The 13755-nt window shown below is 45.5% G+C and overlaps 1 protein-coding gene across 1 annotated transcript; it reads right to left on the reverse strand.

Moving 5' to 3' along the window:
- Positions 1–11525: 11525 nt before the first annotated feature.
- On the reverse strand, positions 11526–12648 carry LOC123066297 (pectinesterase inhibitor 10). Its single transcript, XM_044489403.1, has one exon. It carries the CDS (start codon positions 12423–12425, stop codon positions 11745–11747), a length of 681 nt encoding a protein of 226 aa, XP_044345338.1. The 5' UTR covers positions 12426–12648; the 3' UTR covers positions 11526–11744.
- Positions 12649–13755: the final 1107 nt, after the last annotated feature.

Consider the following 13755-nt stretch of genomic DNA (forward strand, 5'->3'; position numbering starts at 1 on the left):
GGTCAAAAGCTGAGGGTCGTTAACTGACTATAGCGACCTTTCTTCTGGAATGGTCGAAGACGTTTATGATCAAAATATGTCCACTGTGGCGTTTTGGTCACTAGCAACCTCCCTAGGCCACGTAGGCATCCAGCGTGTCAAGCTGATGTGGCACAAGATTCAGCCCGGTCCAATTCGATTTTCTACATGGGCCTAGCCCAACAATTCGGCCTATTTGTGTTTTTTTCTGTCAATTTTTGGTCAGGTTCATGGGCCAAGCCCTACAATTCGGCCTTTTTATTTTCTGGGCTTAGGCCATTTTGCATTCCGTTTCATTCAGCCCTTTTTTTTCATAAATGCACAATATTCCAGTCCACTATTGTTTGGGCCATAGCCTTTTTAGAGCCCAAATATTATTCGATCCAATAGACGAACATTCAGCCTTTTTCATTCACATATTTCAATTTTACACATTTCAACAGCAAACAATCAATAATTCTCACAATTAAATGATCAAATCCAAAAATCACTCTATGAAACTCAGAACAGCACATCTGCATGATCCATCAAGTGTACATACAATCAGAAACAAATACAGAGGCACCAAAACTATTGTGCACATCTCCAAGCTTCTTCTAATCTTCAGTCACAGCAGCAGCCACCTCGGTCGCTTGCCTCGCGCTGGCGAAACTTGACATGAAAATATATTATGAACAGACCATTCAAGAAAATGACATTTATTTAGAATGATAACACAAATTGAGCTAGCTAGTACCATGCTTTTTGTTCTCCAACTAGTTAAAATGAGATACCCACTCATACAAGAAAACAGATACACAGTGCAAGAGATACCAAAACAGATACACAAGTTGAGATGTAGCAGGCAGATTCATCAAGTATATATCATGATGCGTATTCATCATATAGCTGTTGAGATCCACCAATGCTCAATGCCAAAAATGTAAGATAATGGTTATGGAAAATAGTAAATTTGTAACCAGATTTAAAACAAACAACAGCAAGGTGATGCCATGACCAAATGCTAACCAGAATGCTTTTAATAAAATGGATTGCTTCTAGCTGTTGTAGTAACGACATGTAGGTTCCATCAGGCCATGATCAAGTACTCCAAACCATTGCATGCTTTGCAAAATAAAATACTAGATGAATGTCACTAACAGGAGCACTAGGTGATTAATGGAACAAGACATGGCATTGTATGTCTGAAGACAGGTGCTGCTTGCCGATGTTCTTCGCATAACTATAGGCTGACCGTCAAGTTAGCATTACACAAAGCGAAAAGGAAAGTGAAAAAGACATGGCAGCCTATAGCTATGCTGAGAACATAGACAAGCAGCACCTGTCTTCAGATATTGTTGGCTTGCAGCCACAGGTATCCTTGCTTCATGTCAGGTCCAGGAACTCTTTATGTGCACATCAAGGCAGAATAGCAGCCTCGATCGTCCAGCCGCGATCCAGCCGCACTTCGCTGCAGGAAAACAAACAAATGGCTGAAGCATCTTGGTAGAAACATGATAAAAGAACTGCTAAATGGACACTAGCAGCAAAAATATAAATCAAATTTTCTATGACACAACAGTAACATCTTTAAGTAAAGTAAATTCCATGGCATAAACACATCAATTCATTCTGTTTGTGTGTCTTGTAGGTCTGAAACTACTCAACTACTGTACGTGTGTAGTACTATGTCAGTAAGCAGCAGAGGAGATTTAAAAGGAAGGACCATGTGTGTGTGTGTAGAAAACACACACAAGAAACACTGAACATGATCTATTTAGTCTGACAGTTTCCATTACACAGAGGAGATTTGTGGTTGTGTGCATCATGTCATATACTTGCAATTTGTCATGCTGTTTTCAAGTTGCGAACACATAATACATTTGCCGGGGAAATAAAACTAATGCATGGGGTGTAAATGCATTTCAGCTGGGGAGAAGACGTTGAGAGTGCAATGGACTACACTGCTAGTAACCTGACAGAAAAATCTTGACAGGACACACTCCAACAAGGTTTGTAATAACATGTCGCAAAAAGGTGAAGAAGTCATGCCATTCCCCATAAGATAGAGCTACCTAATGTAGCAATAACATTCGATTCAAACTACTACACACCCTCTTGCATGTCTGACTACAACCTACTAGTAGTAAGTTACAGTAGTTCTAAAATTACATCGAATATCAACAGTGCAGGGCACACCACAGCTACCCACTACTCCATTAGTTAGTCCGTACCAACCACAACCACAACTCCACAGGCATTGCTGATGGAGCTAAACCGATTTCAACTTGCAGACAAAATTAGCTAGGGATGGGAGCAATAAAACAAGTATCAGTCAGCTCCGACCATGGCCACGTATATTGTCCAACTCGGGACTGGACACAATCAACAGAGACGAAATGCACAATTGACAACAGCTCCCACTAGACGGAGGAAACAAACCTGTCGTGGATGAGCTTGACGCTGGTCTTCATGCCGGACCTGGACCAGTTGTAGGCGATGGATCCCGCGACCCCCATGAGCCACAACGTCCCTGCAAGCACACACGACAGAAAAAGGGGATCAGATTCAATTCAATCACACGGCAAGGAACGACGCGGAACAGAGAGGAGGAGCTCCGGCGACGGAAGGGGAGTTCCCCGCGGCGCACCATGCTCGTGGACACCCCTGACACCATGGCATTAAATATGAGTGCCGTTGGTCATTGTAAAATCAGTAGTGCACAATGGAGCACACAGCAATAGTTACCAAGCAAGCTGACAAGCTGACAGTGTTGTTAGGCATCTTAAGAAATTTCATAAACATACAAAGTTAAGTTGTTCATAGGACCACTTTGGCACCTTGCAACAGCCTCTGATCTAAGCCATCAGACTAACACCACACGGTCTAAACACACAGAGAAAATTCCATTTCCACAGAGAAATGGACACCAACTCTCCATCATCACCACGCAAACACGTTCAGAAACTTGTAGAAACATCTGAAAAAATCACATATCATCGTAAACTCAATAAAGTGCAATGCAGAACACACCAATTGGTAGCAAGCAAGCTGACAGAGACTGACATTGCTATCTAGCCTCTAAGAAATTTCATAAACAGACGAAGTTAAGCTGTTTGGTAGCAAGCAAGCTGACGGAGACTGACATTGCTATCTAGCCTCTAAGAAATTTCATAAACAGATGAAGTTAAGCTGTCCATACACACAGCCACCTGGTACCTTGCAAAAGCCCCCAATGTAAACCATTAACAGATGAAGTAAAGCTAACACCACACGGTCTAAACACACAAGGAAAACCCCATCTCCAGAGAGAAATGGACGCAGGCTCCACATTATCACCACGCAAGCACATTCAGAAACTTGTGGCAGGGCATGGAGAGGGAGAGAGCACTCACTTGGCTTGAGCCTTGCCCTTGGGGAGGACGGTGTGGTCCACGGCCGGCCTGATCTTCCATGCCTCGTTGATCTAAATCTGCGAAAGGAATCAGCACAAGAATAAACCCAACCACCAAATCACCAAGCAGGATGCAGAGGAACCGGGCGAAACTCGAAGTCGAAGTACCAAATGTCGAGGACGATGAGGGATAGGACCAGGACGCCCGCTCGCAGTCGGTGGTGGCGACCATGTCCACGACGGCCTCCGTCTCGGGCCGCGGGATGAGCACGCCATCCCGGACGGCGACCACCAGGTCCTTCTAGTGCTCGTTCCCGAGCGGCCCGCGGAGGAGGTAGGGCGCCGCCGGATTGCCGCTGGACGGGGAAGGGGTGGAGGCGTCGGCGAGGAGCCAACGGAGATGGTGGTGGAGGTGCGGCGCCGAGGGCGGGATGAACGCAGTGGCCCTGCGGCGGAAGGCGGCGAGTGAGGCCTCCGGGACGGGGTGGGTCGACGGGTGGAGGAAGAGCGGGCGTCCTCTGGAGGCGAGGAGGAGCGGAGTGGGTGGTGGCGTGCGGGCGCGGGCGGCGGGATCGGCTTGAGGTAGGTGGCGGCGGCGAGGACTGGATCTGAATCGGGGGAGAGGGGAGAGGGGACAGGAGGAGTGGAGTTAGGGTTTGGGCTGCGGGTGGGTGGGTGTATGGATGGATGGATGGATGGATGTGTGCCATGTCATCAATCCATGGCACAAACATCTCCACCAATGAAAATTAAACTTATGTATATGTGTTTTTTTCTTTTTGTTTCTCTTCTTTGTTTTCACCTATGTGAAGAACCTATCAAATATTAGTTATAAAATTGGACCGCAACAATTTTCAAAAATATTCAACCATGTTTTATGTACAAATGGACCAAATGGTTCCCTCTTAAAAGTTTTTCGTCCAACTCTCGTCCATTTTTCGAGTGTTCAAAATGAGTTTTTTGTGAAGAACCTAGCAAATATTTGTTGCAAATTTGGACCAAATAAATTTTATAAAATTTTAGGCCATATTTAATGTATAATTGACCAAATGGTTGGGTGTCAAAAGTTTTGATCAACCACTCGTGAAAAAGACAAATTCCCGCCCATTCAGCTGGAAGCGGGTCAAATTTCAACTGCAGTTGCCTCATAGTTTGCTCTTTATTTTCCCAAAAAACAGTTTTAGGTACAAAATGATCTCTTTAATTAGAGAAACACCAAAAGTTTTCCTAGACTCAACCACTATCTAGGAACAGTGAAGCCCGCCGTTTTGACCGCATTTTGAAACGGGCATAAAAAATTCAAAAAAATCAAAAAATTGGAAAACCTTCGCATTGTGTCATTATATGTGACCAAGTTTCCAGGAAAAATAATAAACTTGTAATACGGTAATTATTTTAAAAAAAGTGTTCTCAGAAATGAGCTATCAAGCGTGAAGATTCGTGGCTTTCAAGCCAAATGATCAATCTTATGGCCACATTTATGGCATAGTTTGTTCAAATGATCTCATATTGTGCACAAGGGTGCATCTTGAAATTCCAAACAATGTTGCCTAAGGGAGTTTTCACTTTCATTGCACGGAAAATTCATTTTTCATTTTCCGAGTGCCCAAAAGGAGGTTTTTTTGTGAAGGACCTACCAAATAATTATTGCAAAATTCGACCAAATCATTTTTATAAAATACTAGGCCATATATAATGCACAATTGACAAAATGGTTGGGTCAAAGAAGTTTTGATCTACCTCTGGTGAAAAAGACAAATTACCGTCGATTTAGTTGGAAACGGGTCAAATTTGAACTGTAGCTGCCTCATAGTTTGCTCTTTGTTTTTTCCAAAAATCATTTCTAGGTACATAAGTATCTATTTAATCATAAAAACACCAAAAAAATTCCAAGATTCAACCACTAGCTAGGAACGGTCAAGCCCGCTGTTTTGACCGCATTTTGAAACGGGCATAAAAAATTCAAAAAAAAACAAAAAATTGGAAAACCTTCGCATTGTGTCATTATATGTGACCAAGTTTCCAGGAAAAATAATAAACTTGTAATACGGTAATTATTTTAAAAAAGTGTTCTCAGAAATGAGCTATCATGCGTGAAGATTCATGGCTTTCAAGCCAAATGATCAATCTTATGGCCACATTCATGGCATAGTTTGTTCAAATGATCTCATATTGTGCACAAGGGTGCATCTTGGAATTCCAAACAATGTTGCCTAAGGAAGTTTTCATTTTCTTTGCACCGAAAATTCATTTTTCATTTTCCGAGTGCCCAAAAGGAGGTTTTTTTGTGAAGGACCTACCAAATAATTGTTGCAAAATTAGACCAAATAATTTTTATAAAATACTAGGCCATATATAATGCACAATTGACAAAATGATTGGGTGAAAAAAGTTTTGATCTACCTCTGATGAAAAAGACAAATTGTCGTTGATTCAGCTGGAAACGGGTCAAATTTGAACTGTAGCTGCCTCATAGTTTGCTCTTTATTTTTTCCAAAAATCATTTCTAGGTACATAAGTATCTATTTAATCATAGAAACACCAAAAAAATTCCAAGATTCAACCACTAGCTAGGAACGGTCAAGCCCGCCGTTTTCACCGCATTTTGAAATGAGCATAAAAAATTCAAAAAAATTCAAAAAATTGGAAAACCTTCGCATTGTGTCATTATATGTGACCAAGTTTTCAGGAAAAATAATAAACTTGTAATAGAATAATTATTTTAAAAAAGTGTTCTCAGAAATGAGCTATCATGCGTGAAGATTCATGGCTTTCAAGCCAAATGATCAATCTTATGGCCACATTCATGGTATAGTTTGTTCAAATGATCTCATATTTTGCACAAGGGTACATCTTGGAATTCCAAACAATGTTGCCTAAGGAAGTTTTCATTTTCTCTGCACGGAAAATTCATTTTTCATTTTCCGAGTGCCCAAAAGGAGGTTTTTTTGTGAAGGACCTACCAAATAATTGTTGCAAAAATGGACCAAATAAATTTTATAAAATACTAGGCCATATATAATGCACAATTGACAAAATGGTTGGGTGCAAAAAGTTTTGATCCACCTCTCGTGAAAAAGACAAATTTCCGCTGATTCAGTTGGAAGCGGGTCAAATTTGAACTGCAGCTGCCTCATAGTTTGCTCTTTATTTTTTACAAAAATCATTTCTAGGTAAATAAGTATCTATTTAATCAGAAATACATGGTTTGATGGCGAGACATCGAGGTTTGGACGGTGGCCGAGGGCCCCAACTCTAGAGCGCGTAAGCTCGCATGCCCGCCGCATTGTCACCGCATGACTGTGGCATTGCCATGTGTTCTGGGCCCACTAGGCATGTCTAGTGGGTTGGGCACTCCCCAGGTAGGTGCTAGGAAGAAAATCACAACATAAGATTCTCACGAGGAGACCGATCGATGCTCAAACATGAATAAGCAGCCAAGTGTTTGATTTGCGGTACGGGAAATGCACATGGCTAATGGGCGTGAGTTTTGGCTGAGGATGATCAGTTACTAAGAAGACTGTCTTCACAAATTTTCACCTCAAAAGGAGGAGCCTAGGTGGTACTTGCTTTACAAACTACCACACTGGACATAAATACAAATGTTGAAGCTGGGCTCAAAATAATGAATGGATTGAGCTGGCATTTGGTGGAGGATGGTTATTTGGGCATAGGAAAGCACTGTAGAAAATGGATACCATTTGGACATGCCAAAGTGGTACTTCCTTCACAAAGTGCTGCTCTGAACAGAATAGGAAAATGAATATTTTCGAATTATTTTTGAACTAGGCAAGGAATGTTTTTACATATTTAACGAAGATATGACCCAAAGTATTTATGAGATTTTTTTGGGAATTTTGGGAATGACAGATATATAGGTTGCTTCAGAACCTAGGGCAAAAACTACCACATGGACATCACATAGGCAAAACTGATGAGGTGGCGCCTAGTCATGGCAACCCACCACAATTTACAAGGCTATGACCATCTATATTGGTCGTTAACAACTAGAAATAAGGCAGCGGACTAGCGCTGTTTGCTTTATGACCTTTTCGTGTAAGGAAATTACGACCTTTCTGACCAAAATGATCGCAATGGTTTAGGGTTTGGAGCCCCTTGAACAACTTTTGACCAATTGGTCTGAAATGGTCATAGATCTATGACCAATTCTTCCAGGGTCACTGACAGAAGGTCACTAGTTGACATATTTCTTGTAGTGGGCGCGAATGGCTTCCTCCTCTGCAGCTGTCCGTGCCGCTGCATCAACCGCCTCCGCCGCCACCATGTCGGCAGCGAGTCGGGCCTCGGGGGCCCTTATCCTCTCCTTCCAATGGCGGGCACACCGATCCAAGTGCGACTCATACTCCGCTCGGCCGGTAATGGGGAAGGAGAGATTTGAAGGCTGCCGGGACCACGATGATCCAGCCCCCGAGGATCTAAGCGCCTGTTGAGCCGATGCTATGGTATCGGGACAGACAGATCTTGCCGTCGGCTGGGCGCTGTCCTCCCGAGAGCGGTGGAGTGCAATGCGGACGACCGTTGCCTTCTCCAACCCGCACGGGATGACACCCCAGTCGACGAATCCAGACTGATCGAAGTCAGATCCGCTGCCCGCCATGGCGAAGAAGGCCGGAGATCACCGGAGGTGAGCTCAGGAGGTGGACGGGGTGGAGTGAAGTGGCTAGGGTTTGGTCGGCGAGCAGGTGGGGAGGAATATATGTGGGGTCAGTGGGCCAGCATGGATCGGGGCCCGACATGATGGGAGCGCCCGGCCGCCCCCATATCCGCCTCATATTAGGACTGGATATGAGGAGTGCCGGTCAGCCCGGGCGTCTGAGGCCCGTTTGAGGCGGCCGTCTGGGTCCAGTTTTCGTGACCGGCCGTCCGTCCAGCCGTGTTTGAGGCACGTTTGGGGAATCCCTCTATAGATGCTCTTAGTTAAGTTTTGGATGTCCATGGCTTTGGCTTCGGTGGTGGCCATGGTGGCGGTCAATAAGTTTTCTCGTGATTTTTCTTTCAAGCGGTGATTCTGAGACTGAGTTGGAGGCACCAGCGTACATCCGGACTCTCTTAAACCTTCCCCTACTTTTGAGAAGATCTGTGGGATTTCGAACGTGAGGACCAGTCGACGGACATTTCATGACCGTCGTTGGATGACTAAAAGCGTCCGGACATCCGGTCCAGACATTTGGGGGAAGATTTGCTAATCCACGTTGGAGATGCCCTAACTAGTGCACTAGATGGGTAAAGTCCAATGAAATGAACAATACTTGTGAAATATAAGGGCCACACTGGTGCATTGCCTCGAATCCGCAATCAGACGAACCGGTGATACATGCACGAGATATATCATGTGCATAGTACAATATCTTTTATTTGTGCTTCTTCCTCACAACTTTGATTTTTCATTCTACTTGTTTTTTCATCGTAATATGTGTCTCATCTATATCATAAATATCAAACTACAAGTCACGTTAAGACCGACACGACAAATCTGAAAAGATAGCAGTACGTAACTGACACCAACGTTTGTCACCTGCCTTCGGCGCCACCACAACAATCATAAAAAAAAACAATGATGGATCACCTCCTCACCCGAGCTCGACGTGGCCCCGTCGCTGATACGCAGCTCTGCGGACCTCCAAGGTGAAGCCATTGCCGTTGAACGAATCAAACCGGGCAACATCCCAGACACGCCATCGAGCTCCAGATCTGGCACCCCACCACGACAAAGAGGCCGAAGATGGAAACGATACCTGTCATCGATCAACTATGACCCCAGCACAGGTTTCGTCTTATAGATGTTGTCGATGCAGGCCACAATCTGCATCCGCTCCCGGACTATCTGCCAAGCTCTGCGTCGACGCTGGAGCAGACGCCGTCGCAATGGCGGAGCCCAACGACACAAGTCCAACACAAGGATGCCGCCGCCGCCACGACATCCTCGCTTGAACAGACTGGTTCCCAAATCCATCACCGACCATAGAGACGATCGCCTCGCCGGAGAAGAATTTAGAGCTTCTTAGAGCATGATAGGTTTCTGCCAATATTTGGCTAGCCAAATGTTGGCATTGCCAAATATTGGCAATACCAATACTTGCCAACTATTGGTAACTTTGTGTGAGACACGCAAGACAACTCGGTAACCAACCAAGTGGTAGCCAATATTTGGCACAATATCAAACATTGGCAATGCCAATTTTTGGCACCAAACCAATTATGCTCTTAATTCAGCATGGCTGTCGCCGCCGCCGAAGCCAAGTCGCTGGGCGATCCAAAAACCTAAGCTACTAGGGACCTGAAAACTTAAAGCAAAAACGATCTGCATGTGCTGGATCCGGTAATCTCCCTCACCACCGACGAGCAAGAAGTCGTCGGCAGAGGGGAGCGGCCAGAAAATGGTCCCGGAAGGGTTGGCTCTCTTGGCGGCGGCTACGGTTTCTGGTCACTAGCCAGACCAAAGAGGAAACACGTGGGGGCTCTACGGCATGGTACCCCACTCTACTTGTGTAGACCACACATGGTACCCCATAACAGAAGGTAGGTACCTCAAGGTCTTTGTACGTTGGGTTTGCCTTGCCTTAATTTCTGAATGTTGATGTTCTATTTCATAACCTTGATCAAACATACATATGTTTGATTTTTATGAAATTGATGTTTCTTATATTCTGAACGAGATTGCTAAATCTGTCGATCGAGACTTAAGAAAGTCTTAGTCGATACTATATTTATAGGATATTTACATGGAGATTCGTGCAATTTTTTTTCCTATTCTAAAACGAGGGAGTATATGCCATGTTAGTTAGTGCTAATTTATTTGGGAAAAGCTTACCTTCCCCCGACCGATCACGCGCGGCGCGTCCGTCGGCTCCGCGTCCGTCGGGTCTTTTGTTGATCAGATGAACAAGGGCGTCCCCGCTTATGCGTCACGCGCATCCATTTTTCTGAAACAGAGCCCTTGTTTCAGAACCAACATTCTTGCAACTGGCAGCTCCATTGACTGGGAGGGCGACGCTTCTGGAGGCAACTGGCGGCTCTGTTGACTGGGAGGGCGACGCTTCTCGATTTGCGACGGCGTCGGGGCTAGCGACGCAGGGCCTTGGGCGACGGGGCCTATCCAGCGCGGTGGCGACGGCGATGGGTTCGTCGCCGACGTCGACTCCAACAGGTATGGATCTAGGACCCGCATTCCCCTTTGCTCGCATTTCTGGCATTTCTGTAGGTGTTCATGGCGGTTCTCCCCGGGGCGGTTTGATCCATACCACCGAGATGACGAGGACGGTGCGACTAGGAGGGAGACGGCTGGTTTTGTTGGAGAGTGGTCGCCGGTGTACGTAGTTCGGCGGCGTTCTAGGTCGCTGGTGTAGTTAGGTTGCAGAATTTGGATCTGCTGTAGGATTTATTCATTCTTTTTACATAATTTCTGCACTGGTAATGTCATGCAAAGAGACTTGAAGCCGCAGGATCTCTTGTATTATTTCCGAATTTTTGAGGCTCATAGTTTCCGTAGGATTCCTTGTGATCTTCTCTGAAGCTCATAGCTTATGATAAACTTAAAGTTGCAGGATCTCGCACGGCCAGTTTTTTTCTTTTTCTTGCAATAAGGGTCTTGTTTCAGTAGATTTTTGCAACACGGGGCTAATTTCAGAAAGAAAGAAAAAAAAATGATTCGTTGCTGAAGGTTTATTTTTCTGCAACTGGGGTCTTATTTAAAAGATTTCTGCAGCATATCTTTTGTTTCAGAAAGAAAAGAAATGTTTCGGTCGTGAAGGTTTTTTTTCCAGCAACAAGGGTCTTGTTTCAGAAACATAACCCGAGTTGCAGCGCCGGTGGAGCGCCCGACGTTAGAGAGTGAGTGGTCAAACATTTGCAACATGGCACATGTTTCAGAAACATAGCTCTCGTTGCAGGAAAGCGTTGAAGAAGCGTCGAGCGTGAGAGATGTCGTAGACGGCGGACTAGGGGAATCTGTTTCCGAAACAGAGGGGTTGTTGCAGGAAGTAAGAGGTGGTCACGCGCACGCGATGATCAGATCCGACAGCTGTCAGGGCGCTAATCGAACGGAGCTTTATGCAGCGGATGAATTGGAAACATTCGCCGGCCGACGCGTAGCGACGTCCAATTTATTTCTGGGATAAAGAAGGAATGATCCTGGACACAACATTCTAATATAAGATTTACATCTTTATTTACTAGGTTGTCATTGGACTAGTCTAATTTTCTATAAACAACTTTACTTGCAAATTATTACTGCTGGTCAAGGACTCAAGGTACCAGTAAAGTACTAGGCTGTCCCTAATTCGTGGAAACTACTGTAAATGACTAGGCACCACACATTGCATCATTGCTAATTTTAGCGTGGCATGCCATTGACCAGCGCGAGGGCGACGCTCGTGCTCTCCATGGCAATCACCGTCCGGGCAACAAGCTCCTTCGCGACGGCGGCGGCCCCCCATGGGGCGAGCCCTTCGGTGCATGTGGCCTCGTTGGCCATGGCCGCGCTGAGCCACGTCTGTGCGTTGGAGATCGCCCACCTGACCTGAGTCACGGTCGCATTGCTACCCGCCGCCTCGAGCTTGTCGATCTCGTCCCCCGATTTCTTGGCCAGCCCGGCCGCCGATGACACCGTACCCGCGCAGTCCCGCACCGCGTAGGCAGGTCCTCCCGGCTGGCCCATGCCGCCACGGGCAACAACCTCCTTCACGCGCGTGGAGAGGGCGCGGAGCTGGGCCACGTTGAGGTCGACGGCGGCCCTGGCGAGCTTGACAGGGTTTGTCTGGAACACGCAGCCGTAGGGGATGAGAGTGTTGTAGCAGGTCACTCGGTATAGCGTGGTGGCGCATCGCGCGCGGAGGAACGCTGCGACCGACTGTGGTACCACGCACGGCGGCGGCGATGGTGGTGGTGGTGGGGGAGGCGGTGCCTTTGGTGACGGCGGAGTGGGGGCAGCATTTGTGGACGATGTAGACGTGGCAACCGTGGTGGCGAGGACGAAGATGAGGAGAGACGTGGTGGTTCTTGTTCGAGATGCCATTGTTGTGATTTGCAAGGATGTAGAGGATTGTGGCTGTGTGTAGCACTGCAAACTTGTACTATTTGGGACCTTGCCATGGATGCATGTAGCGGCCGATTTGCATTGCGCCTAGGACGATGGGCTGTTTCATACAGGTCAGAGCACGCACGGCAATAGCGCGCGACGTACGCGCCGTAGCCTTCGTGATCACAAGTCTATTTCCATCCGCTTGCATGCATGCATATTACTGTAGACAAGAATGACGACCTCATGAAATTCTTTGCAAATTCTAAACTTGCAAATGTCTTCGACCCGGTCTAACATTTTGTTTTGTCTTGACGAGAGCTTGGATACTAGATCCATTGTGTATGTTCTAAATAAAATGATTATAACATAAAACTAAAAAAATGACCTATGCGTTGTAACGGGAGAAAAAAAAATCACATTTTGTTGCACCACCGAGATACACTACCACTATCAATTCCGTGAAATCATGAACATTTTTTTTAAACTCGTGAACATATTTGAAATCGTGAACATTATTCTAATTCCTGAACACTTTTACAAACTTTCAAACATTTTCCAAAATCAAGAACATTTTTTGAATTCATAAACATTTTATTCTATTTCAGAACAATGTTCAAAAATTGTGAACATTTTTTTAACAATTTTCTTGAATCGTCGAACATTCATGAATGTTCGAACATTGTTTTGGAAATTGGTGGAACAATTTTTGATTTTTTTCCGAAACTATCATGTTTTTTATAGCAAATTTGGAAACTATAACACCCGATGCAAAAAAAGCAAAAATATGACCCCGTCGGCCTCATGTGGGCCGAAGATGGTGTTTTTGGTTGACGGTTGGCCGAAAAGGACTCTTCGGCCACGCATTGGCCGAAGAGATCCGTAGCTAGGCCGAAAAGGCCTTTTTGGCCAGCGTCAGGCCGAAAAGTACTCTTTGGTCAGCAGTAGGCCGAAAAGTCGTGTGAACGGGAGGCCCAAGCTGCATGGCTGCGCTCTTCGGCTTATGTTAGCCCGAAATGGTTTTTTTTGACTTATGCAACCATTGCCCATCTTAGACATTGAAAAGATATATTTTCACGCAACCCTTTTCCCCAATATTTTCCCGCCAACTCTTTCCCTTCATATGTTCCCGCCACCCGTTTCCCACCATATGTTCCCGCCAATCCTTTCCTTCCATACCACAGTCGTTCTTTCTCGCCATTTTCTCCTCTCTACCTATAAAACCCCCTTCACACGAAGCTGGATATGCAGTCAAGTTTAGTGTAGTCGAGTTGTCCGATTATCCTTTTGGTCATAGTTTTCAACCTGGGATGAGCAAATGTCTTCT

The sequence above is a fragment of the Triticum aestivum genome, chromosome 3B, assembly GCF_018294505.1.
Source record: "Triticum aestivum cultivar Chinese Spring chromosome 3B, IWGSC CS RefSeq v2.1, whole genome shotgun sequence".
Lineage (NCBI taxonomy): Eukaryota > Viridiplantae > Streptophyta > Magnoliopsida > Poales > Poaceae > Triticum > Triticum aestivum.